Source organism: Clytia hemisphaerica, unplaced genomic scaffold (assembly GCF_902728285.1).
Source record: "Clytia hemisphaerica strain Z4C2 unplaced genomic scaffold, Clytia hemisphaerica genome assembly, whole genome shotgun sequence".
Lineage (NCBI taxonomy): Eukaryota > Metazoa > Cnidaria > Hydrozoa > Leptothecata > Clytiidae > Clytia > Clytia hemisphaerica.
In genome coordinates this window covers 55,369-80,268 of record NW_027103448.1, presented here as the reverse complement: position 1 = coordinate 80,268, position 24,900 = coordinate 55,369, and the positions used below count along the sequence as shown (strand labels likewise).

Here is a 24,900-nt window from a genome sequence, read left to right as displayed (position 1 = left end):
ACTTTCTTACTGAACGCTCATTGGTTCTTTCATGTTGAAAGTGAGTATTCTGAAGTTTTATAACAACCAAGTTATATCTTCTTAATGATTTTTTAAAAACGAATCTGAAATTATCTGTTCGCTCAGTCTGACCGGAGAAATTGACCTGACCGCCAATCTTTGAAGAAGAGTCTCCTAGACATCAGTTCTCCCAGCTATGAAGTTATCAGCTAGAGCGGGAATATAGATATTATCAAGGGAATATTCACTCTTTTTAAACTTTTTAAAATACTTTCAATTGTTTTTTTTTATTTACAGGTTTCTACTCTAGCACGGTGGATGAGCATGTTACGACGTCTATCAAAGCCAACGACGCCCAAAGATAAAATTTATAAATAGCTGTTATTTTTTATGAATTGGGGAAAATAATAAATTGAAAGTAAACTTTAACTAGTCAATTTCCTGCTGGTGTTCCGGGGGGGGGTGAGATACTACGTTTGCGAGGTGAAGTATATGTCCGAGCCAAAGTTAGAAAATCAACCCTTTGAGAGACGGAATTTTGCCGCTGTTGCGACAATTCAAGGGACTACTTTTCTATTTTTTACTCAATTACCAAATATTATAACTTTTTAAGGGAATTGATTTTGAGAGGGTTTTAAAAAGGAACCATTTAGCACATAACCGACACCCATTTTGTCCATGTACCCCCCCCCTCCTCCTCCACACGTGGTGTATCTACCATTTCGGGAGTATGTATTAAGTCAAAAACATAATAGAAAAATGTCCTTCTAACCTTGACCACAGAGCCAATTTTACAGTGGAATAGCATTATTTATCTTTTCTCAACCGGGACAGAATTCGAGAGATCTTTCGCCACCGGACACAAGTTTGAGCATATTTTTCCAGTGGGGTGGAGATCCCTGTGACACAAGGGTGTTTTAAAAATATCTACTCGATCTACTTTATTTTTATGTGATTTTTGTGTACATGTTTTTTTTATAAGCAAGTGTATGCCCCTTGGTCAGGCTCGTGTATGCTTAAGTTCTCTAAGCATCCAGGTATATCTTATGCTTATTATATGCTCATGATTCACCTCGAGCCAAGTTTGTAGTGAAATTTCAGAAAAACGTACGTGCTTGAAGTTTTGTAAAGATTTGTTCAGATTTTGGGGGCAGTGGAATGTAGGAAACCTTGGAAAGTCTTATTTTTACTTGACCTCTACCAAACCTTTTTAAATAGATAAAAATGACAACTGGAAAAATATTTTAGGCTGACATATATGCTTATGTTATGTTTAGGAATCCTGCAAATCTGAGCTTCATATGCTTATAAGCGCTATGCTTAAAAAAAAACATGTACTTGATTGTTTCGCGTAACCCCCCCCTTCCTCTTTAGACCTCACGGTAGATCGTAAAAGTATGTAAAAGATTTCTTTTTTAGTTTGTTATAATGGACTGTGCAACTTCTTCAGCCATATGTTGGTAGAATCGAGTGCATTCAAAATTTGATAGTGTTTTTTGTTCAAAATCCACCAAACTAAATTCCCGCCAAATTTCTGCCTTTTGGTAGGTCACGTACGTGATTTCAAACCAGAAACCTACATTTATACAGATTTATGTAACATTGAAAAAACATTCGATTTTCGTAATGCAACAATAATGAAACTCCGAAAATTCGAATGTTTTCTTACATAATGGTTTGTTGCAACAAGTTATGTGTTGCAACAAGTTATGCAACTCAGCGAAAATCTATAATTATGTAAGAAAACATTCGAATTGCAATGTTGCATAATTATTATGATTGAAAGTTGATGTCAAATTGAAATTTATGTCATTCTCAGTTCAGACAGCACCCAGTCACACCAACCACCAACGGAGATATATCATGGAAGAACAACAACTTCAAGCACGTATGTTTTATTTCAAACTATTATTTCCTTTGCTAGAAATAATGTACTCTTAAATTCAAAGATCATTTATTCGGTTGACTGGAAATAGAATAGACTATTTTTAAGAGCAAAGCATAAGGTTCCCTTACCAGCCCTTTACTATTTTCAAATTATTCTCTAAAATCAATCGTCAAGTAAATATTAGTATTTTTATAGCGTATCTAATCTGAATTATGATTGTTCTTTTAGAATTGGCGCAGAAACAAGCCCACAAAGTTGCAAAAGAAGAGGAGGACCGTCAAAATGAGGCAATGGGTAAGGCTTTTTTTAATTGATTGACGACTTCACATATTTCATACAAAGGAGTTTTTGCATTATTTAAGTCACCAAAATGATACTTTGAAAGTTTGACAAATACTTCTACCAACTATTACCAATTAATCACCATTATAATAGGCCATATTTTAAGGAACATATTCGCTTGGCTTAGTTTTAGTGTAAGAAATTGTGAAGGAGAAGAAATTATGCTGTATTATGCGGAAATAAATAACGAAACGGCAATACAATTATTTTTCAGCATTATGGTTCTCTGCTTATTCGGCGTCGAAACCAACCAACAACAACAACAACAACAACAATTTCAATTACCACCAGCGTCACCAACGAGGAGGGCAGAAAAGGAAGATAGAAAACGAGGAGGACAGGGACGTGAGGGAATTCGGATCGTGGGTGGCTCGGGGTGGGGTTTTTTCGAAAACTCAACAGAGAAAGTGGTGGACGAGCAAAAAGGTATTTGCATTAATATCATTCATTTATTCTATACAATTTTCTTTCACTTTTAAAAGAGCCCTCGTTTATGGAAATCAAGAACATCGGAACTTTCGTCTTGTCATTCTAAAGTAACAGTGATACATTATATATATTTTTTTTTTGTAGCTCGTGCATACGTTCGGTATGCACGACAAAAAAAGAAGATGGGGCACAGCCACACCGACACGCACTTGGAGTTCGGCCGCTGGGTAAAGACCGGTGGCCAGTTGTATGGGTACTCCCATCATGGAAGCCACAAGAAGAAAAAAAACTAGGTAAACAAAATTTTTGTAATATTTTTTGTCATCGATACCTTTTTAATCAACATTCAGTTTAATACTAAAAAGGTTAACTAAGTTGCTTTCTTACCTAACTTTCCAGTGTCTTGACTATGAAATTATAGAGTGTTGATTATTAAGGTGTCTATGGTTGTAGTATTAACATATTTTATGCCTAGGATTTTTTCTTCTTGTGTCTTCCTTCAATGAAAAAAGTCCCATACACTGAAAATTCTATTTGTGCCTTTGCCCCATCTTCTTCATTATAAAGCTCATCCACCACTTTTTTTGTTGAGTTTTCGAAAAATAAAATACTCAGAGTTTTCTACATGATTACCCTCCTCGTTGACGTTGTACTTTACCACGATTGAAATTGTTGTTGTTGTTGTTGTTGTTGTTGTTATTACATTCCTAAAAATAGCTGAGCTGAAATTTAAACTAATCTTAACCCTCTGGCCTTCATTCGTTTTCATTTATAAGCGGTAGAATGTTTTTTTTTATAATGTATATGTTTTACAGTATGATATATTTTCCATTTTCAAATAATGAATCATAAGAAATTCTTAACAACTTAGCTAAAATTGAGTTTTTGTTGACTCTTGTTGACTGGGTGCACATGATTTTATTTGAAGAATGACTTCTCTTTTTTCCTGTTCTTTTTTTGCAAATTTTTTTGTCCATGAATGAAATGACATGACGTAAGATACATGAGTTTGATATATGGTTTGATACGTTATTTAATATTTAATTTTAAGTTTGAAAAGGTTATTATAGTAATGTTGATGTATATTTACAAATTTTTTAATTTATTCAAATTATTTATTCAAATTATTTAAGAAGAATTAAAATCTATTCTAAAATGTAAAAAAAAATTAATTTCACACTTTTTGACTTTTGAGTGGCGATTTGAAAAATTTAGCGGTCGAATGGCAGTATCAATCAAAACCTGTTATTATCGTTCTCACAATTTAAAAATCCCTTGATCAAATCGATCTGATTGGTTGAAACTCAAAATTATGATCTAATGGGCCTATGCTATATTACCTGTCATACACATACTCAATTCAAAAAAAAAATACGACATTCTTTTATGATACGAATAGCCCCAACATTCACATGCCTAACATAACTGGTGGGCGGGTTTGGGGCGTCTGTAGAATCCCTTTCGCTTTGCGAACACGAGACTCGTTCTCCGTGCGTAACCCCTTTTACGATTGATTAAATGTAAGATCTTTGAGACGACATGCGGTTTTTGTATGAAAATGATTTATTATGCTTAACAGAGACACAGATGAGTTATGAACATTCAGAGGAAGACAAACAAAGCATTAGCCTGGATATCCAAGCTCAAAATTTAAAAAAAAATAAGTTTTACCTCAGCCAGACAAAGTTCTAAAATTATAGAGCTTGGTTCAACTAGAAATCAGGTGAACCCCTGTTGACAGATTTTCCTGCATGAATCCCATGACTGCAAATAAATATATGCACATAATGACATGCATAATTTCAAGATGGTACCCCAGCAGTGATAAATTAATTTAGAATGGCAGCCTTGACCATAAAATAAAGACAGTGTGGTGGAAAGTCTGTTTAGACAAAAAGTGCAAAGTGAATTTTGGAGAATTTTTTTTTTGAAAATCCAACCCAAAACAGCAATACAAAATGCCAAACAAAAAAGAAGAATTGAAGCAAAATAAAGATATACCTTTGGTTCTTTACACGATGCAACCAAGTCATTAAGAAGATTAAAACAAAATAAACAGTTATCAGTAATAACAACGATCCATTTTTAGAATTTTTAAAGATTTTTAAACAGTTGGGACAGAGCCTGTCAGGTTCATATCCCACTACACACGAACACCCATATTACGTTTTAGTAATACAAACCATATTCTTTTTAACCCCTATGTTATCTTTTTATAATAGCCAATAATCTTTATTTTAAATTATTTATTTTTATATCCAAGCTCTCTTAACGACCTTCCGAAATCCGCTTTTATTATAAAACATTCAATTGTTATATAAGTAAGTAAGTAAGTCTGCGACCGCAGTCGGAGGCGACCCGAAGGCTCCTCTTTCGATAGCTATCTACCCGAAGGTAGGGGAGGGCGCCACTCTTTCTCCCTGGATTTCTCCACTTACCCTTGATCCTTCTCTTAGTTGCTGAGCATCAAGCAGAGAGGCATCAAGTACCATTTTGGGAATCTTTGGTATGACCCGGCTGGGGGTTGAACCCACAACCTTGCGAACCGTAGCCGGATGCTCTACCACTGTACTACGGTCGCTATATTGTTATATACCTCTTTAATACTTTTGCATATAATCTTTTTTATATCAGTCAATAATAGAGACTAGTTTATTTTCCGATACTCGGAGTTTCGTGCCGTTTCAGGCAGTCTTCAGTCAGATTTTAAAAAAATTACAAAAACGACATTCGCAATGTCAATCTTCAATTATACAGTTTAGTGTCTTCATTTGTCAAAATTGACGTCATTTCAGTCTTTGCTGTCAAGTGAGCTATAGTTGTACGAAAAATATAAAATCGCTCATCGATAGCCACAACAAACGTATCCTCAAGCCGACCAACAACCAAGATGTTCCTACCTGCAACTGTATCGTGAAAAACAAATGCCCGCTGAATGGAGAATGTCTCGCCGAAAACACAATTTATGAAGCCACGATATCGATCGATGACGATACTAATGACGATACCGTTCCAATGAAGTACATCGGTCTCGCTGAAACTACATTCAAAAAACGGTTCAGCAACCACAAGAAGTCGTTTAATCACGAGAGGTATGAAAACGAAACAGAACTTTCCAAACAATATTGGAAATTCAAACGTCAAAACAAGAACCCAACCGTATCGTGGAAAATCGTTAGACGAACTGGTGGATTCCAACGAGCCTCGATGAAATGCAATCTTTGTTTAAATGAGAAGCTTGAAATCGCCACAAAATTCGGTGACATCATGAACTCAAAATCTGAACTGATATCAAAATGTAGACATGTCAACAAGCACACCCTCGCATTGTTTGACAGCAAAGACTGAAATGACGTCAATTTTGACAAATGAAGACACTAAACTGTATAATTGAAGATTGACATTGCGAATGTCGTTTTTGTAATTTTTTTAAAATCTGACTGAAGACTGCCTGAAACGGCACGAAACTCCGAGTATCGGAAAATAAACTAGTCTCTATTATTGACTGATATATCGCTCTACCGATGGTATAGAGCACTATCTTGAATCGCAAGTCAGATTTGCAAATAATCTTTTTTATACATGCTTAGCACCTTGTGCTTTACTAATTCTTCTTTTTTTAGGCATAAACTCTTCTTTTTAGGCATAAATCCCTTAACCCTCAGTAAGCTGAATGCAGGAACTAAGATGTTTAAACAAAATCCACAATGGGCAAAGGTAGTCTAAATAGATTACGACGCCCCTCAAAACAACATCACACATCATCATTAAGAAGATTAAAACAAGAATATCTAAGCAAGTAATTGAAAAGAAAACAACCAGGACATCTAAAAATTCCCATTTTTGATCTTCCCACTTCTTCCCTACCATTATTGTTATTTTTATTTGGATGCGTGGTCAAACACCCAAGGGACATAATTAGATATTCTATTGTTATTTGCTTCGAAGAAGAAAAGTCAGGGAGATTTGCAAAACAGCGTATGCTTGCTGATCGCCCGCGCGGTCCACCTAAATATTTAGGTGTACTCGCATAATTTCTTATACGCGCGCCACCATTCAGATCTCTGATTCGCTTGGACCAACCAATCAGAATATCTAAAAATTCCCATGTTTTGATCTTCACACTTCTTCCCTACCATTATTGTTATTTTTATTTGGATGCGTGTTCAAACACCCAAGGGAGATAATTAGCTATTCTATTATTACTTGCTTCGAAAAAGAAAAATCAGGGGGATTTGCAAAGCAGCGTAGGCGCCTTGCTGATCGCCCGCGTGGTCCATCCTTTAGGCGAACACTTCAAGTCGGCTTGCATAATTTCTTATACGCGCGCCACCATTCAGATCTCTGATTCGCTTGGACCAACCAATCAGAATATCCGTATAATCATCCTCAGATGAGAATGCAGACGATCTAGGTAAACCAGACCGTAAACATTAGAAATATCAAAATCAAGAAAAAAGTTTACGGGCTGGATGTCCAGGCTAACAAAGCATACGTGAACAACTTCTTAGTTACACCCTTAGTCATAATATTGACCAGCATAAGTTCAACAATATTGCTATCTGTCATTCTCCTATTTTTATTGACATTGTTAAATATGATCATTCATCTTGCTTTTCTCTTGTAAAATTTAAAAAAGCTGAATTTATTTGAAAAGGAATTTTGTGTTTTGGTTCTCTATAAAGGTTCGAAAATTATACGCGATGTGTTTATTTACAGCCTTGCTCAATTCCTTGAAAGATACACTATTAATATCATTTTAGGAGACTTCAATATGGATGGTTTTGAGATGGACCACGATCAATTGTTGGCTGAAATCCTTCATAGTTACAATTTGATTGCACAATTTCCAACACACATTGATGGTAAAATGCTCGATCATGCTTGGACGCATAAGGAATTGCCTAACCAATTTCATATTGAAGTTGTACGTAAATGCGTGAATTTGTCGGACCATGATGATATCAAGGTATCACTGACAGTCAAATGCTAGAACAGAGATTATTAGCTCAGTCATGCCCGCCAGAGTTTGGGCGGGTGCAAGGGAGGGGGTGGAACTGGGGGTGGTCAAGGGGTGATCTTAACTCTGATGATTTAATTATGAGAGGTCAATATTTCAGGAAGAACTAAAACTTCTCTTTTAGCGACTTTCAGAAAGTTACCTTATCGGCCCTTGTTACGCCGGCCCTTATTGGGGTCAAAATTAAATTAGGGCCAGGCTGAAAATGAAAAAGATAGAGCTGTGGCGTAATAAGGGCCGGCGTAAAAATGGCCGGTAAGGTAGCTAATGATTTAGATTCATGCGTATTATGTCGTCAAATGTTTCTCATCTTACAGATTAATTGAACTAGGAAGTCTTAAGCGGTTCTGTCGAAAAAAGAAAAATCTGTTGTAATAGGATATATTGCTCCTCGGTTTGATTTTAGATAAAGTGGAATTTTGTAATAAACAAAGGATTATTAAGGTTTGTCAAGTGGAAATTTGCAGTTAAGGTCATCCCACCATCCCCCATCCATACGCACGTAAATTTTCTGACGTGTGGGACCATTCGTATAAAACATCCATAATTGTTTGCATGGACTGGGGGGAGCTCTGCGTTGAATGACATCAGTAGACAATGTTAGGGAAGGAAGCAAAGTAGGCAAAGTTTTCGACTTTGAGTAGTCTTTTATCTTTTGAAATAGTATAAAATTTTACACCTAACACATTTTCTTTTTTACAAGAACGAAAGGCCAAAAGTAAGAACATTTTAAGCACGATACTGGATTCTGGAATTACGGAGGTTTAAGTAAAATAAGGACCAAATGAAATCGGGGTACAAACCCAGGAACACCCTAAAAGCCCCAAATTTGCCCTGAAAATATAATAAGAACAGCATAAAAAAATTGAAGCTCAAAGTTCCAAAAACAGAGAACAGCCGAGCCTCAACAAAATTTAACCGGTTCTTATAAAGAAGTATACACATTTACGGTTTTTTAAGGGTTAGGGTTAGGCTAAGGGCTTTTTGAAATCCAGGCTCAAAGTTGCTTGTAAGGTTGCTTAAAAATTTCCAAGCTTAAAATGGTTGAAAAGCACATTTTAGCATTTTTCGAAGTTTTTCAAGGTTTTCTTTTAAAGTTGTGTCAAAGTTATTTTTTATTGCTGAGGTAAAAAGTTGCAAATTTGGATTTGAGGCCTCAAGGTTACTAGGTTGCTTATTTTTTTGGGTAATTTCGAGGCCTGAGCCCTTAGCAACTCGGTTGAACTTCATTTCGTTTCGGAACAATGAGAAACCGTCACATGTGAACATGGTCTTAATTTCAAAGACGGGGGTTACCCAATATATACCAGATTATTGGTGGCAAAAGAGAACAAGAAAAAAAACAATACACCAACTTCTTCCTCTTTTTGCTGAATGAAATTTAAAAGAATGATACAGGTTTTTTTACCTAAGACGGAGGTCATATATTACACCAATTCATCGCTCTTTGTTGAAATTCAAATACACCTTTGTATAAAACGGGGGTTTTCCTCGCATTAACTTAAAAAAGCTGATTTCGCTCTTTGAAGGTGGACATTGAAATATCAAATGTAAACACTATACTTTGAATAAACGAATACCCCCGTGACGATTTCAAACATTTCCCTTTGATAATAAAACCAAAATGAATAGGCTATTTTTCTTAATTTGTTTGTGTTACCCCCTGAACCTTCTAGATTATAAAATGAACATTCTGTTTCGCTCAATTCATTATTTCACATTTCACTTCAACATCAACTGCTCAACAAGGGAACAACAACAACAACAACAACAACAACAACGATAACCAAGGAAATGGTACGTTTTATCTCATTCGATGTTATCACATGTCTTCTGTCTCAATCACTGCTTTGACTTAAGGACCATTATCTTTAATCATCTCTAGCAAGCGGAGTAAATTCTTAACAAATTTCTGATTTTTTTTCAAATGAAATTTGTGGATTCGTACACAACGTCTCGCCTCTGAAACGATCTTCGGATGGAAGAAGGAATTACTTCGAATGCCCGATCCAGTAAAAGAATCAAACACAGAGGACCTTATGCTTCTCACCTAACAAAAGAAGATGTTTAGACGATGCCATGGTGTTGAAGACTCCCGTCAAAATCACCAACTGCAACGTCCAACGTGGTCAATTGTTCATTAACAACGGAACAGACATCCGATCGTGTCCGAAAGAAGAGGTTAATTTCAATCATAACAAAAAGTTGGCAGCGAACGCAATCCTTAGCCTGATTGACTTATCGGAAATATCCTCTGGTCAAATCGTAACCATCAAAGCAAATGTCTTAACCGTGCCCGAACCAATCACACATTACGGACGTCAAGGAAAAATCCCAAAACAAGAAGTCACCATCCAAGACGACAGGAAAACGTGCAAGTCAACTTTGTACGGAGAGGACGTTGGCACAATTGAAGCAGGGAAGATCTACATTATGAACAACTTACGAGTAAATATAACTAGAAACACTATTTAAACTCGACACAGAACCTTCGTTTCGTGGTAGAGGATGCAGCTCCTTTTAAAAACCTCACAGACCAGGAATGCCAAACAGAATCTACCGATCGTTTTAGAATTGTTGGAGTTTCTACTATCACCGTAACATACCATTGCCCAAAGTGTGGTAGAAGCACTCAGCTGAACGATGATCGACAATACTGCAGTGAATATAAATCTACTCTACGCGAAATGGACTGTTAATCCACCTGGTCTGTTAGCATTATGATGAGAGAAGTTGATTCTGGGGAAGTGATTAAAATCTATTTTCCAAACAGTCAAACACGTAACTTAGCATCACTCGTTGATCACACTATTCGATCTAAAGACGAATTCCAAGACAAACTACTTGATATTCAGAATGACTTGGACATAACTTTTGACGTCGTAACCAAGGTTGCGACAAACGTCAAGTTTACGAGTGATTGAAATATGAACTATTCATCGTTTACATAGTGTAAATATTTTTTTTTAGCTGCTTAATTTTTTGAAATGTCTATTCCTATAAAAAAAGGTTGTGATAAGTAGCTAAGGCTATAGCCAAGTACTCAGAGTCAGGTTTAAAATTTTTTTTTTTGCACGCTTCAGTTGCACTAAAATTATTTTTTAAATATTGATAACTGTTTTTTCTTAGAAGGATAACGTTCTTATCAAGCAAACATTTGAAAAAAAGTTTTTGTATCTTATATTTATGATATTGTTTTTGTTAATTTAAATCTTAATGGAGCTGGTCTACTAACGTTTGTTAAAGAAGCTAAATCTATTAAAACAAGAATTTGATTATTTTCACTTTTGTCTGGCCAAAACACTTTGATAAGACAAAGAACATTTTATTGAAAAAAAATTACAACGTTTGATTACACATTTCTTTATTATAAGCAACCGGATTGTTTTAGGCTCGAGGCCTCAAATAAGCTGATTTTCTCGTGGAGTAAAAGCTTTTTAGATAATCTATCCATGGCAAACAATAGCCCTTGACCTAAGATGGTATAATATCAGGGGTGGCAAAAGCAAGTTTTTCGGAAAATGAGCTAGAATGCTACGCAACCTCAGGCCTGACCTGAATGGAGTTGCTTTCAAAAAATGTGTGCGTCCAACAGAAAAACGCTCTCAAGAACTCTCTTTTGTCTCTTGAAATCTTGATTTTTATGGCCTTCTGCTGGTTAAATTTGACCTTTTGAAATTTTGCTGCAATTTTCGAAATTTGGGCAAACAAATTGGGCAAACAAATTGGAATTCTAATACACCTTTTTTTATAAGCATACGGATAATTTCGGTTAAAGTTCAATATGCTTAAATAGGGAAATGCAAAATTATTCAGAAAGTTATTGGGCTATTAAGAGGGTTTTGAAGAATTGGGTCAAAAGCCCTGTCCGATATTTGCAGTGTCCACCTTTTAAACTGTCTGTTGATTAAGGAGTTCACTATATCCTATATCCCTATGTGTGGTCGGTGGGACTACTTTTTCCCCAAATCTTTCAAAAAGGCACGCTACGAGGGACTGATTTTCGAATTTTTGTGTTTTTGCGGTTTTTGCTACCCTAACTGGGACTCGTAGAGGTGACAAAAAGGTATCCGGACCAGCGGCGCATCCCCGTAACCCATTTGCCCTAGTACCCACCCCGGGGCTCAAAACATGTGTTCTGATATTCCATTGATTTCTTACTGAGTTAATAACAATAGACTTTGTACCAAATTTCTATTGTTAAAATAAATTGCTCAAAACATGTGGTCTGGTGTTCCATTGATTTCTTACCGAGTTAATAACAATAGATTTTGTACCAAATTTCTATTGTTAAAATAAATTGCTCAAAACATGTGGTCTGGTGTTCCATTGATTTCTTACCGAGTTTATAACAATAGATTTTGGACCAAATTTCTATTGTTAAGATAAATTGCTCAAAACATGTGGTCTGGTGTTCCATTGAATTCTTACCGAGTTAATAACAATAGATTTTGTACCAGTTACTCATTGTTCCCAGCGAATTACTCAAAGCATGCGGTGTGAAGCAAAAGAAATGACATGACCTATACGTTTTCTTTATAAGAAAGTCAAAAAATTTTGGATGTTCTTAACATTTTGAGTTTTAAGCCCTAAAAATATGAATTTCACATTTCCATGGACAAGAAAATAAGTAAAAGTGAATCTTCACTGCGTGGAGAAAGTCTTGTATTTTCGCTTCGGAGAAAAGTGGTACTTTTCGTGGCTAAAAATGTAACCATTTTGTACATCGAAAAGTTAATCATGTCGATATTTAGAAAATTTAGGCTTTTCGAGAAACAGTGAAGATTCACTGTTACTTGTTTTCGCACAGAAGAAAATTCTAATGATTTCAAAACAAGAAAATTAAAAGAAAAGTTAACTTTTCGTCCTATATCTTGCGTTAGAGAAGACAACTTTTCATGCAGTGCATGTTACACAGTTTTTGAATCTATGTCGCTCATGATTTTGCTACAATCACTATTCAAAATGTCGTTATTAACGGAATCGATGTCAACGTTGTTGTTATCTAAGAGTACGTTATCGTACGAACCAATGTCGTTGTCGTTCAAGTATAATTCAATTTCAATGGAATCGGCGTTATTGTTGTCTTGAGAAAGAGATGAGTCGTCGGTGACGGAATCAATGCTATTTTCGTCGTTTTGGGACATATTACTAATGTAAATTAGCGACTTTCGACTTGAAGGTCTGACCTTTTTATTTGGTTTTTGAGTTGATGGAGAATATACCATACTTCTTTTGATTAACAGTTATTGCTGCAGTTCATATTGGTTTTCTCTGACAGAATTGGAGTAATTCCAAACTTTTTGTAGAAAAACTTCACAGGTCTTACAAATTTGTAGCGGTAATAGGTCATCTTTCGTCACTTTAATCCCTACAATGCTCCTTATCATAACTGATAGATTCTTCGATTCTCCTAATTCGGAGAATAATTTTTGGAACTGTTTGTTAGGTTCCTTACATAACCTGCAAACGTCCTTTTGAGTCCTTAGTGTTATTTTAACTGGAGTATCCGGTGGTTTTTTTACTTTTCCTGACATTTTTATTTCTATTTTGGTAACTCTTGTTTTTTTTCGTATTGGTCCTTTAAAAAAAGATTCTTATAAAACAATCATGAGTATGGGAGGTTACCCTACTTTCAATTCAAATAAAAGGAAAAAAAATTGCTGAAAATTATCTGATTTGCCAAATCAGTCAAGGAATTTCCTGGCTCAAGAATTACCTCCCAATTATTATTACTTTCCGAATAAAATAACGAGGTGCTGCACCTTTAAAAATTTACACTTAGTAAGATTGGATTATAATATATATCAAATATTATCTATTATATTATATAGATTATATTATGATTGTACTATAAAATGACACCTACAAAAAAAGAACAGAAGATTTTCTTATAAACCCAACTGTCCAAAACAATAAAAGCTTAACACAGCAGTGGGAAATAAGAAAATAAATTATCAACTTAAATAAAATAATATTAAAGGTTAAATCCAAAAATTTAAAATGTATGTGTTCATCATCTCATATTCAAGAGGGACAAAAATTCTTTCAAAATAAATCAATGATATACACTGATAGAAAATTAAGGGTTTTTGATACTCAATGCATTAACCCAATTAGCAATGAGCAAAACTACTCAGGTCAATGCTGCGAAAATGGATATAATGTGTTTTCCTCAAAAAAGTGAAAGAGTGCTGTATGTATGGCTATTAGGTGAGCCTGTGGAAACAATAAAAAGGTTATGTGTATATTATTTTAAAATGTTGTTGTGTTTCTACAGCCAGATGTGTATAAAAAGGACCAGCGTGAACAAATGTTGAAATTGATAAAACCTGTTTGTTTTGATTTTCAATACTTATTTCTTACTTACTTAATTCTTATTTGATGGTTTTAGCGTAGTATTAGATTTGATGCGATAATTATTTTCCAAAGTGTTTACACCTTTATGGTGGCCTATCGTTATCAGGGTGATTTAAAACGAAGATTCATTTTAAAATGAAAACTCATTTCAAAAGTAATTTTTAATCAAATTCAATTTTGATTTGTAAAGTTGATTTCATTTTTTATAGCAGCCCAGCGTTGTCATTTAAATTTGATCTTGATTTCAAAAGTTGAATTCATTTTCAAATTTTACACGAAGCCCAGCGTTGTCATGGACCCACTCGACCCCATTCTTTTTTGCTAAATAGTAAAGGTTTATTTATAAAGGAAAGAGAGAGAGGCATTTGGTTCTCCTTCGTATTTTATGGCCCAGCTTTGTCGGATATACTTAGTACCCAGTCCACCTATTATATTGATAAATCTCCACCGTAGGGGCTTCCCCGCACAACAGAAAAGTCTTTTGACCACTAGAAAGAGAAAGATAAATATTCGTTGGTCAAAAGACCATTATTTCTGAATTCTCTCGCTTTATTGTTTGGCTGATCCCCGGCTGATCAAAAGATGAGAATTCAAAAAGGGTTTGACGTCAAACATTTTATTTAAAAATAGGGAGAAAGGAATTTTCATGACTACACCTTCCGTTTTATATAACAAAGAATTTAGTGGCATGAAAGATTTCGATACTGAACCTATCTGGGAGGAAATGAAGAAACAACCGCTGCTCATTGACGTTTTGATAACTTTGAGTGGCCTTAAAAAATCTGATATAATATCGAAAAAAGTTAATAAATTTTTTTCATGGAGATTGGTGCAATCAATGGAGCATACTTTTCAATCTCTTTGTAAATATTTCCTGCTAAATTCTCGTCCCAAAGGTAAGTTTCGGGGCCCGGTTGTTCAAAAAATCGATTAGATTAAATCCCGATTAACGCTAATCGCGATTAAATTTCGATTAGTTAATCGCGGGGATTAATATCCGTTGTTCGAACGTCAGATTAAGTAATCGCGCGGGAAAACTCTGGGAAACCCTTTTCGAATGTTCCGTGACGTCATTTTTCAATTTTCGAACGTTCCCTGCGAAACCAAAACAAACAAAAGGAGAAATAAAAAAAACTTTAAAAAACTCATTCAAGAACAATCGAACAATCTATACAAAATGTCAGGGAAAAGACCAAGAAAAACTAACTTCACTGCTGATGAGATCAGAATCATCTTGGAGGAATACGAGGCTAGTCAGAGCACAATTGAAGGAAAGTTCTCCCCTTCAATAACAAACGCTGCTAAACAAGCTCTATGGGAGAACATAACTTTGAAAGTTAATGCCCTCGGTGTTGCAAATAGAAGCACGAAAGACATCGAAACAAAATGGAAAAATATAAAATCCGATGCAAAAATCACTCACAACGAGTATAAAAGATACGTCAATGGAACTGGTGGTGGCCCTCCAACAAAACCCCCAACTGAAGCTCAGCATAAAGTAATTTCACTTTTCGAAGGACGCCCTTCCTTCGAAGGCCTAGATGGTTTTTCCACCTCATCGTTCATCGATGATACAGGTAAAGAAAACTCTATGTTTCGATTATTCCATTCGTACAAATAATTCTCTTTATGATATTAATTTCAGTCAGTGAAGAACAATGCATGTAATAAGTTTTTCTTTGTTCTTGAACATAACGAAAGAAAAAAAATACCAATAAAATAAATAATATTTTAATCCACCCTTGTCTTTTTAGATATCCAGAGCAACTCGATTTCATTGGATCAACCCGGGCCTAGCAGCCAAAATAAACTCATCGAGAATGATGTGATGTTGTTCAGTCCACCCTCTAAAACCAGCCAGAATCCTTCAACAATAAACAAGAAGAAAAACATCTTACAGTCAAAGAAACCCTCAAAGAAAAATAAAACAAGCACCTTAACTATTCAAAGACAATGTCTAATCAAAGAGCTGAACATTCAAAAAGCAAAACTAAAATTTCAGCGTTTGAAAAACAAAGAAGTGTTATTGAAGATAAAAAATGAACGAAGGCATGCTGAGTTGCTCGATCTACAGAAAGAAAAGGCAGCTTTAGAGTTGACCTTAATGAAAACAAACTTTGTTTATGTGGACCCTACCGAAGAAAATATCAACAATAACGAACAATAAATAAAAAACTTGGTATAATATACAGTTAACTTATTTTTTTCCACAGCACACCATTTACCACACTCATTTGTTTTTGACTGTCTCCCTTTTGTTGACAAATAATTTTTGTCGACACTGTTATGACATAGGTTAGTTCCCTTTGTTTAAAAAAAATCTTTCTTTTGTTTTGAGAGAATTCTTTTGTCTTGAAAACGATTTTTTCTTTTGATAATTTTCGCCTTCTTTTGTTTTGAAAAAAAATCTTTTGTTTTGAAAAAAATTCTTTTGTTTTGAAAAAATCATTTAATTTAGAGCCGAAAAATCTTTTGATATTTTGATTGAAGAATTTAGTGGTATAGGCAGTTAACATTGTTATGGTGTAAAATAAAACAACAACAAAATATTTTTTTACCAAAGTTTTATTTACGGAGCAGATATAACAGCTCACGTTGATATCATGAATTTTGATAAAATAAATCCACATACACTACCTTTTTCCTATTCGTGGTCTCTATAAAAAATCGCCGGGTCGTGGATGGTGTTAAACATGACGAGGAAATGAGATGCGTTAGATATTGGAAAACCATCATGCCAACAAGCTTTCGTCCTGCGGCGTTGAAATGATTTGAGTTGATCGACCGTACCGATGGGTTCTTTAATCCTGTTAAATTCGTTTGTCAATTTCGTATTCGTAACAGTTTCGTAATATAGATCAGGCTTCAAGCGAAAAAACGACTGTTGTTCTTTATTCATCGAATCTCTCACCCAATCGATAGGAAATTTACGCCCTGAAGCAGAAACAAAGCGAAATTATTAGTGATAAGTACTATTATTCTATACCTGTAGGCAAAAACAGCTATTAATAGATTAATTCAGAGTATTCGTTGCACCAAATTTATTAAAGCATTCTTCACGAACGTTTTTTTGAAACCGTTCGTCACGAATTATTTCCATTAAACTTTTAGTTAAGATTGTCCATGATGAAATGAAAAAAGCACCATTCTCATAAAAAAGCATGTAAATGGTTTTAAAGAGGGAGATTACCTAACACCTCAAAAGTCTTTATTTTCACTTTGTCATCGTTATCCAAGTACATACATTCATAAGTTTGTGGAACAATCATTTCTCCAAGCAAGTAGCGACCCTGAAAAAACAATGTGAGATTTTTAAGAAGTCGATCCTCACAATAATCTGCAGCGAAGACAAAAAAGGCTGTAACCTTAAATAGAATAAGTGGAATATCATCAAATAATAAAAATTCAAGAAAATTTAAAAAATGAAGATGAAAAATGAAGAAGAAAAAGGTCAAATTGTTTTTTAAATTCAAATGTAGATATAAGCCCCTCGGATTCCGATTTTAAGCGCAAGTTAAGTCAACTTGGGCTTAGCACTTCGAATTCCGATGATAAGCCCATGCTCACTCTCCTCAATTCTTTACTGTCACCCAATTGGTCATTACCCCCAATTAAATAGGTGCCAACTAGGTCAAATTCGTGTTTTCAAAATCAAATGAAGATAAGCCCCTCGGATTCCGATGATAAGCCCATGCTCACTCTCCTCAATTCTTTACTGTCACCCAATTGGTCATTACCCCCAATTAAATAGGTGCCAACTAGGTCAAATTCGTGTTTTCAAAATCAAATGAAGATAAGCCTCTCGGATTCCGATGATAAGCCCATGCTCACTCTCTTCAATTCTTTACTGTCACCCAAAATTCGCTTTTTCAAAATCAAATGAAGATAAACCCCTCGGATTTCGATTATAAGTGCAAGAAATAAAATGGCGGCTCCCTTTTCAGTCAATTAGAAAACTGCAGAAAGCTTCTTGTTCGATTCGCCGGTTACAGCAGGACAGATATATCTTATAATGAAAAACGCATACAAATCCCGCGTGTGCGAACGCAAAAAAAAAAAGGACAGGCCGTAACTTACCCGAGAACATTGGTCTGTAAAACTTTTCATTTGGAAATTTTTTCGAAAATGATATAAGAGCATGACGAAAATTAACAGATACTTACATCAAGAACCATATACGCTAGGCGGCGATTGATAGCATCAGTATTCTCAGCAATCGGCATCGGAATATCTTTCTTCACTCTATAAAAGATAAAAGGGACATTTTAGCTGATATATTTTCGATAGCCCAAAAGAAACATTTTCTCTTTTTGGCAAAAACATTTTTGACAAAAGGAGCTCCCTAATAAAATTTTTAATAAAAATCTTAGCGATGAAATAAACTCACCACAGCTTTTGTTTTCTAATTTTAGTGCCACCACCACGGACTTCAAAACCACTTAAATCAACACCTTTGACTTTCAGAAATTTTTCAACAACGTGATTTGCATTTCCAGGGATAACACCTGAAAGACAAATTAAAAAATTTACAGGACTAAGGCAGAACCCCTTAAAAACAAAAATACGAAATCATAATGGTTCTATCTATGCTATTTCGTAGTAGTAGTAGGGTCTGTAGAATTAAAAATTACCTGTGTTGTTGCTAACAAGACCAAACTCTCGAGCTAATGCGGTGTAATCTATTTTTTTAGAGGTGATAAAGATTCAACCTAAATTGAATAAAAACAAAAAGTTTCAGCAGTGGGGGTCATGCAGTTACTATATGATACTAACACACTTACTCTCGGGTACCTAATAGCCGGGGGGATTGGAATAAGCAGGGGGTTGGAAAAAATCTCAAAACTTAATAAGCGGGATTAATAAGCGGTGGGTGGTAAGGTGGTAAAGAATTGTTGGCTGAAAAAAAAAACAGTTATACTTATGGACCAATGCGATAGAAAAACTCTTCCTTTTTAAACAAAATCAAACCTTTTCAAGAAGTGCATCGAAGTTACACGTGTAATTTTCTAAATTCCCAACGTGATCATTGGGCTGCTTCAGTCCTTTGGAAATTTTCTCAGAGTTTGTTTTCGTCCTTGCTTTAGTAGACACTAGCTTTCCAGACTGTCGGTAGAACGAACGCTTGATCGAGTTGCTAACGAAACCACCCACCAAAAGCACTAAATAGAAATATTGTATGACAAAGAGAATGCAATGAAATATACAATAAAGTAAAGAAGACAGTTTTTTTATTAAACTAACACAGGATTTACAATATAAATTTTTCAATGAGATATTGCCATGTCGTGTTTAGATAAAGTAAAAATATATTTATAAGATAATAAGTGTTCGGCTTACGCCATCATCAGTTATCAAATATGTCTACAACACAACTGAACACAAGAGAAAAAATTCATCTTAAAAATTTTTGATTGCTTTTAATTATCCAATCTTTTCTAATTTTATATGAAATATATTTTTACTTTGTCTAAAAAATTTATTTTCACTTTGCAGCAAAACGAAATTTGAGAAAACTAAGTGTCTACAAAATCAATAGCTCTACAAAAACAATAAACTATGAATAGGCTGAGGAATAAAAAAAACTTATTTGTTTACTGACAAACCTCAAAACTGAAGTTTCTTTCCACTTGTCTTCAATTTCTCGTTCAACTCGTTTTGAAATCAAGTCTGCACTCTTGCTTTTCTCCAGGTTCTTAATCTTTATAAATGTACTCTCAAAACTTTCATCATATTGGCCTTCAAATTCTTCGTTGAGTCTATCTATAGCCTCCAATGCTGCCTCTTTAACTTTCTTCTTTGGAACTTTTGCCTTACTTTTTAGTCCTGATTTCAATAATTTCTTCTGAGTTACCTTATCACTTTTGTTATCAACACACAACAGACCTAAAGTTGACTTGTACTTCTTCCTACAAAACAAAAAATACATACCAGTGAAAACAATTTTTCCACAATATGCACCATTTTTGTCGCGCAACTTAACAGTATCACCGATCGTTTTGTAGTAAAAAACTTTTGAGTTGGATTTTGAAAGGATGTCATACTTTCCTTCCTCTTCAAACAACACCAATATCCGAAAATCTGTAAATGAAAAAGACAACAATTTAATAACTATTGAACAAGCACCACTTAAAAGCGCCCACTTAATTATGCAAATTGCGGACGTAAGTCCAGACGGTGTCAATCGAACAACTTCGAACGAAAATCGCAATCGAACCAATTGAACGTAATCGAACGCGATCGAATAATTGCGATTCGATTTTCGAATGCAATCGAATCTCAATCGAACGGCTGATTCTTGGGTAATATTCTATTGCGTTCGAGTAATGTTCGATTGGTTCGATTGATTGTAAATTACCTTTAGTGAGGTCAGGTAGCACATAAAAACGTAAGAATACTTCAGATGGTGATTAAAGCATGAAATTTGGCACAGATGATCCTTAGAGGGCCTAAAACTTAATTTTAAACAGTAACACCAAATTTTGCCACCTGGCCACCTGCCAGATGACGTCATCAGGTGGCTGGGCAAAAAATTATTTTTTTGAAAATATTCAAAATCTGATGGTTCCAGCGGAAAAAGCATGAAATGCTGATAATAATTGAGGTATAAAACATGCCTTGAAAATCTTCCTATCAAAAGTTATAGAGGTTGAAAATTTTTTGATGACGTCATCATAAGCCTTTCCAGGCAAAACTTAGAAACCTCGTAATTTTGGTACAAATTGACCAAATTTCATGTTTTATACATGAATTCATAACAAAATTCATTGCTTTTTCCGATTCCGATGTTCAAATTGAATTAAAAGCTTTAAATCCTACAGAATACTAAAACTTAGATTTTGAGCTTTACAAGGCAAATCAACGCAGCGTTCTCCCTTCAGGAGCACAGTGTACAACCAACTAATTTTTTTGGATGTTTTAAGCCTTCCTATGTTTTTTAGACCCAAGCATCAGATGGAACTTCAAATTTTGACATGGATTCATGTATAAAACACTAAATTTGGTCAACTAGTTCCGTTATTACGGGATTTTAGGTTTTGCCTGGAAAGGCTTACGATGACGTCATCACAAAACCTTAAACCTTCATAACTTTTGATAGGAAGTTTTTGAAGGCATGTTTTATACCTCGATTTTCATCAGCATTTCATGCTCTTTCCGCTGATACCATCAGATTTTTAATATTTTCAAAAAAATAAATTTTTGCTAAGCCACCTGATGACGTCATCTGGCAGGTGGCCATGTGGCAAAATTTGGTGTTACTGTTTAAAATTAAGTTTTAGACCCTCTAAGGATCATCTGTGCCAAATTTCATGCTTTAATCACCATCTGAAGTATTTTTGTGCTAACAGACCTCACTACTTCGATTATGTTTGATTACGATTATATTCGATAACTTTGATTGCGATTAAATTAAATTTGATCACTCCTTTAGAGATTTTTTAGTGTGGACGGCCGAGCGCGTAAGTACCATACAACAGTGAATAAAATCGAATACAATTGAATCAATCGAACGTAATCGAAGGAATCGAACGGCAAATCATGGGTAATATTCGATTGCGTTCTGAATCGAATCACAATTGTTCGATTGCGTTCAATTCGTTCGATTGACACCGTCTGGGTAAGTGAACCCATCAAAACATCAAAAGTTCAAAGAAACAAAATGGCTTTTCTGCATGTTGTGTGAATGTGGTTGTGATACTTTTTGGTTGTTTTGGGTACTTTTTAAGTCTTTTTAGAGATTTTATGGTAAGTTAATTTGAATGTTTGGCCGAAAATGGAAAAGTTTTGGCCATCAACGGTATATCTCGTAGAAATTTACCCATATATAAAATAAAAAACGCACCTTCAGGTACAGAAACATTCCCTCCATCCTGGATTCTCTTTGATGATCGCTTTGGATTGTTGTTTCTATCGTTTGAAGCCATGATGTTCAATGATAAAAATAATGTTCACCCAAAACTGTCTTGATGAAGAACCAAAAGGCAAAAAGAAACAAATTCAAAACACATGTTTGATTGAAGATTTCGGAATTTGTCTTGCTTCTTCAAATCCCGAAAAAAAACTAGCCTGTACCAAAACAAAGCGTCAAATATACCGTGCTTAGCGTCAACTATCAAAAAGGACCAAACTCGCTACAAAAGCCGGACACATAAATTGTTTTAAAATCGGGAAAAACGGACTCCGAAAAAAATGGTAGTCGTAGCTACATTGTCCATCCTGTGGCGTGTGACTTAGCTTAGGCTGTTAGGCAGGGCAATGTGTCTGAATGTTTCTTGTGTCTTGGTTGCTGATGGCTGATCGTAAAGACTGGAAAGCACTTTACCTGGAGGAATGGATTCGTATTCATCATCTTCATATGATGGTGATTCAGTATCCAGTGATAGCGGGGAAAGGTAGGTTTATCCGGCTTATTTATCCAACACAAAAAATGGACATTAGTCGTCACCGCTAACTAGTCATCTTTTTAAACACAGTGTTAGAAAAATGAAAGCGTTTTCACTGTCAAACTTTATTAGTGTAAAGAGAAGACCAGCAGACCAGATATCATTCAATATATATGATTTAAATCCATTTAGTCCAGGCGATGTCAACCGAGCCCTATCAAACCAATTTTCTTAAAATCGAACTTTACCGCATTATTTTGGTTTGATTACTATTGGGCAGTTCCAGAAAAAAAACATTACCCACGACAGGGTTTTTTGGAATTTTTTGTCACTTGGAAATCCTGAAAAATTCCGAGAAAGGTCTCGGAAAATCCATAATTTTTCCTCATTATTTTGTCATCCGTATCGGAAAATCCTGGAAAATCAATTAAATTGCTCTATTTTCCGGCAACCAAGTCTAAACAACAGATAAGCATAAATTTAGGCTCAGAATTTTAAATTTTGCCAAGCATATCGATTTTCCTGTATGCTTATAAAGTAGAATGTACTTTAATGGGGATTAAATTTCGTAGTTTTCGCAGATTTAGTTGTCATCTGCGAGATTAATGCAAGATGAAAAGGCCTTATCCACAGTATATTTAAAAGAAATTCAAAAGAATGTCAAAAAGCTACTTTTAATGTTTATTGCCATCAAAGATATTTCAAGAACCAACACGTAATGTTTGAAAATAAAAAGTAAAAATATTATCTTCCGATAGTGCCCAAAAACTTTAATCACATTAAAGTACTTTTTGTTTGACGTAAAAAAGGTAAAATCCTCATAAAAATCTAATAAAATCTAGTACTTTAACAAACTGACATTGCAATCCATCAGATCGTACCGATTTAAGGGTTCTTCAACTGTCATTCTTTTCGCCAGTTTAGTAATGTCATCAATGTTCTGAAATCTCCCAATGCTGGCGAAATTGAAGCCAAGGGAGTATACTTTAATGGGATAAATTTTCGCAGGGATTAATTTTCGCGGATTTCGCGGATTTGGGTGTCATCCGCGAAAATAAGTCCCGTTGGAAATTTGAAAAAGGCCCATCCGCGAAATATTTCTAAACAAAACTCAAAATATGTCAAATAAATACTATTTGAATGGTTTCTTGCATCAAAGAGGCGCAAATAATGTGTATTTCAACAACCAATATGCATGATTTGACAGTAAAAGTCACAAAATCGAGAAAATAATGCCCCCCAATAGTGCCATCCGCGAAAATTAATCCCCGCGAAATCTTAAAATTTCGCGGATGAGCTCAACCGCGAAATTTAATCCCCGCGAAAATTTATCCCATTAAAGTATGTTTGTGTAGACAGTCTGGGGAGAATTTGGCACGTTCCTTAATTCTGTGGCCAAGTGAATGTGATACGTGTTAAATTTAACCTGCTCTTTAGATCCAGCCTTGATATTATAGTAAAATAGTGAATTCACAAGGGTACATTTTCCGAAGTCAATTATACATGGTTGTTTGTTACTTCGAATCAAAATGTTCTCACTATGGAGATCATTGTGGAATAGTCCTTTATCGTGCATAACTTTCTACATATGTCGAATCAAATCTTCTTTTTATACTGCCCAGACTTCAATATCGATCTTAACGTGGTTGAGCTGGTGAGGCGGTTTGCATTTGAGGAGATGTACTCCATCAAAAGAGCTCCGGATTTTGTTAATCCGAACAAGTAAGGGAAACCTGGGTGTCCAGATAGACTATTCAAAACTAACGCCTCTGCTCTCAACTCCTTTATTGATCCGGAAATAGTTTTTCGGGCGCATTTGACTCCCATAAAGGTAATCTCATAGGCCCATACCTGGCCAAACGCACCACCCATTGTCTTATAGCCTAGATTTTTAAGCGATCCATCGTCAAACTCGGGAATGTTCGATTCCAGCTCAGTCAAAAGGTTGTCCGTACAAGTTTTCTTCATCCTAGTTCTACTCTGCTTTGTCATTTCAGTCACTGTTTTTGCTGTTCCTGGCCTCTTGGTGACAATGGTATGTTTTTTCTTCACCTCGTATGCTTTCAATTGCTTTTTCGTTGTAACAAATTGACTGCAGACGGTTTTTTCCTCTTTGGCCTTCTTAATTCTTTGTTTTACTCTCATATCCTGCTTTCACTTCTGAATGATTTTCTATGAACAATAAACAGTGAAAGAACTTTCATTACGGTACTGTACAAACACTCTTCACAATAAGTAAGATTATCAAACTTTTTAAAAATTTGTAAACAATCAATGAATTTCTCTGACTCTACTCAGTGTCAGAAAAAAGGAAGGCCCCTCTGATGTAGCAACCCTTGCAAAATTGGAGAACTAAAAACTAAAGTAAACTCTCACTGTTGTCTTATGTACATTACAATTTAAAGAAGTTTTGAGTACTTAACTGGTAATTTTGATACTTTTCATTATAAGTCTTGAAGCAAGAAAAAGACTATTTAAAC

At 35.0% G+C, this 24,900-nt stretch overlaps 2 protein-coding genes across 2 annotated transcripts; both read left to right on the top strand.

The window, feature by feature from the left end:
• Positions 1-1,831: 1,831 nt before the first annotated feature.
• LOC136798190 (uncharacterized) lies at positions 1,832-3,618 on the top strand. The gene is made up of 4 exons (XM_067054771.1): positions 1,832-1,888; positions 2,117-2,182; positions 2,445-2,656; positions 2,804-3,618. The coding sequence occupies exons 1-4, from the start codon at positions 1,864-1,866 to the stop codon at positions 2,888-2,890; spliced, it is 390 nt and encodes a 129-aa protein (XP_066910872.1). The 5' UTR covers positions 1,832-1,863; the 3' UTR covers positions 2,891-3,618.
• An 11,598-nt stretch (positions 3,619-15,216) lies between these two features.
• Positions 15,217-16,206, top strand: LOC136798192 (myb/SANT-like DNA-binding domain-containing protein 4). The gene is made up of 2 exons (XM_067054774.1): positions 15,217-15,616; positions 15,794-16,206. Exons 1-2 carry the CDS (start codon positions 15,217-15,219, stop codon positions 16,204-16,206), a joined length of 813 nt encoding a protein of 270 aa, XP_066910875.1.
• The last annotated feature ends 8,694 nt before the right edge of the window (positions 16,207-24,900 follow it).

Bases quoted from the DNA above. Each gene is read 5' to 3' on its own strand.
- LOC136798190 (XM_067054771.1), top strand. From the start codon at position 1,864: ATGGAAGAACAACAACTTCAAGCAC. The intron at 1,889-2,116 runs GTATGTTTTATT...TTGTTCTTTTAG, and splicing joins AGAACAACAACTTCAAGCAC to AATTGGCGCAGAAACAAGCC. The intron at 2,657-2,803 runs GTATTTGCATTA...TTTTTTTTGTAG, and splicing joins AGTGGTGGACGAGCAAAAAG to CTCGTGCATACGTTCGGTAT.
- LOC136798192 (XM_067054774.1), top strand. From the start codon at position 15,217: ATGTCAGGGAAAAGACCAAGAAAAACTAACTTCACTGCTGATGAGATC. The intron at 15,617-15,793 runs GTAAAGAAAACT...TTGTCTTTTTAG, and splicing joins ATCGTTCATCGATGATACAG to ATATCCAGAGCAACTCGATT.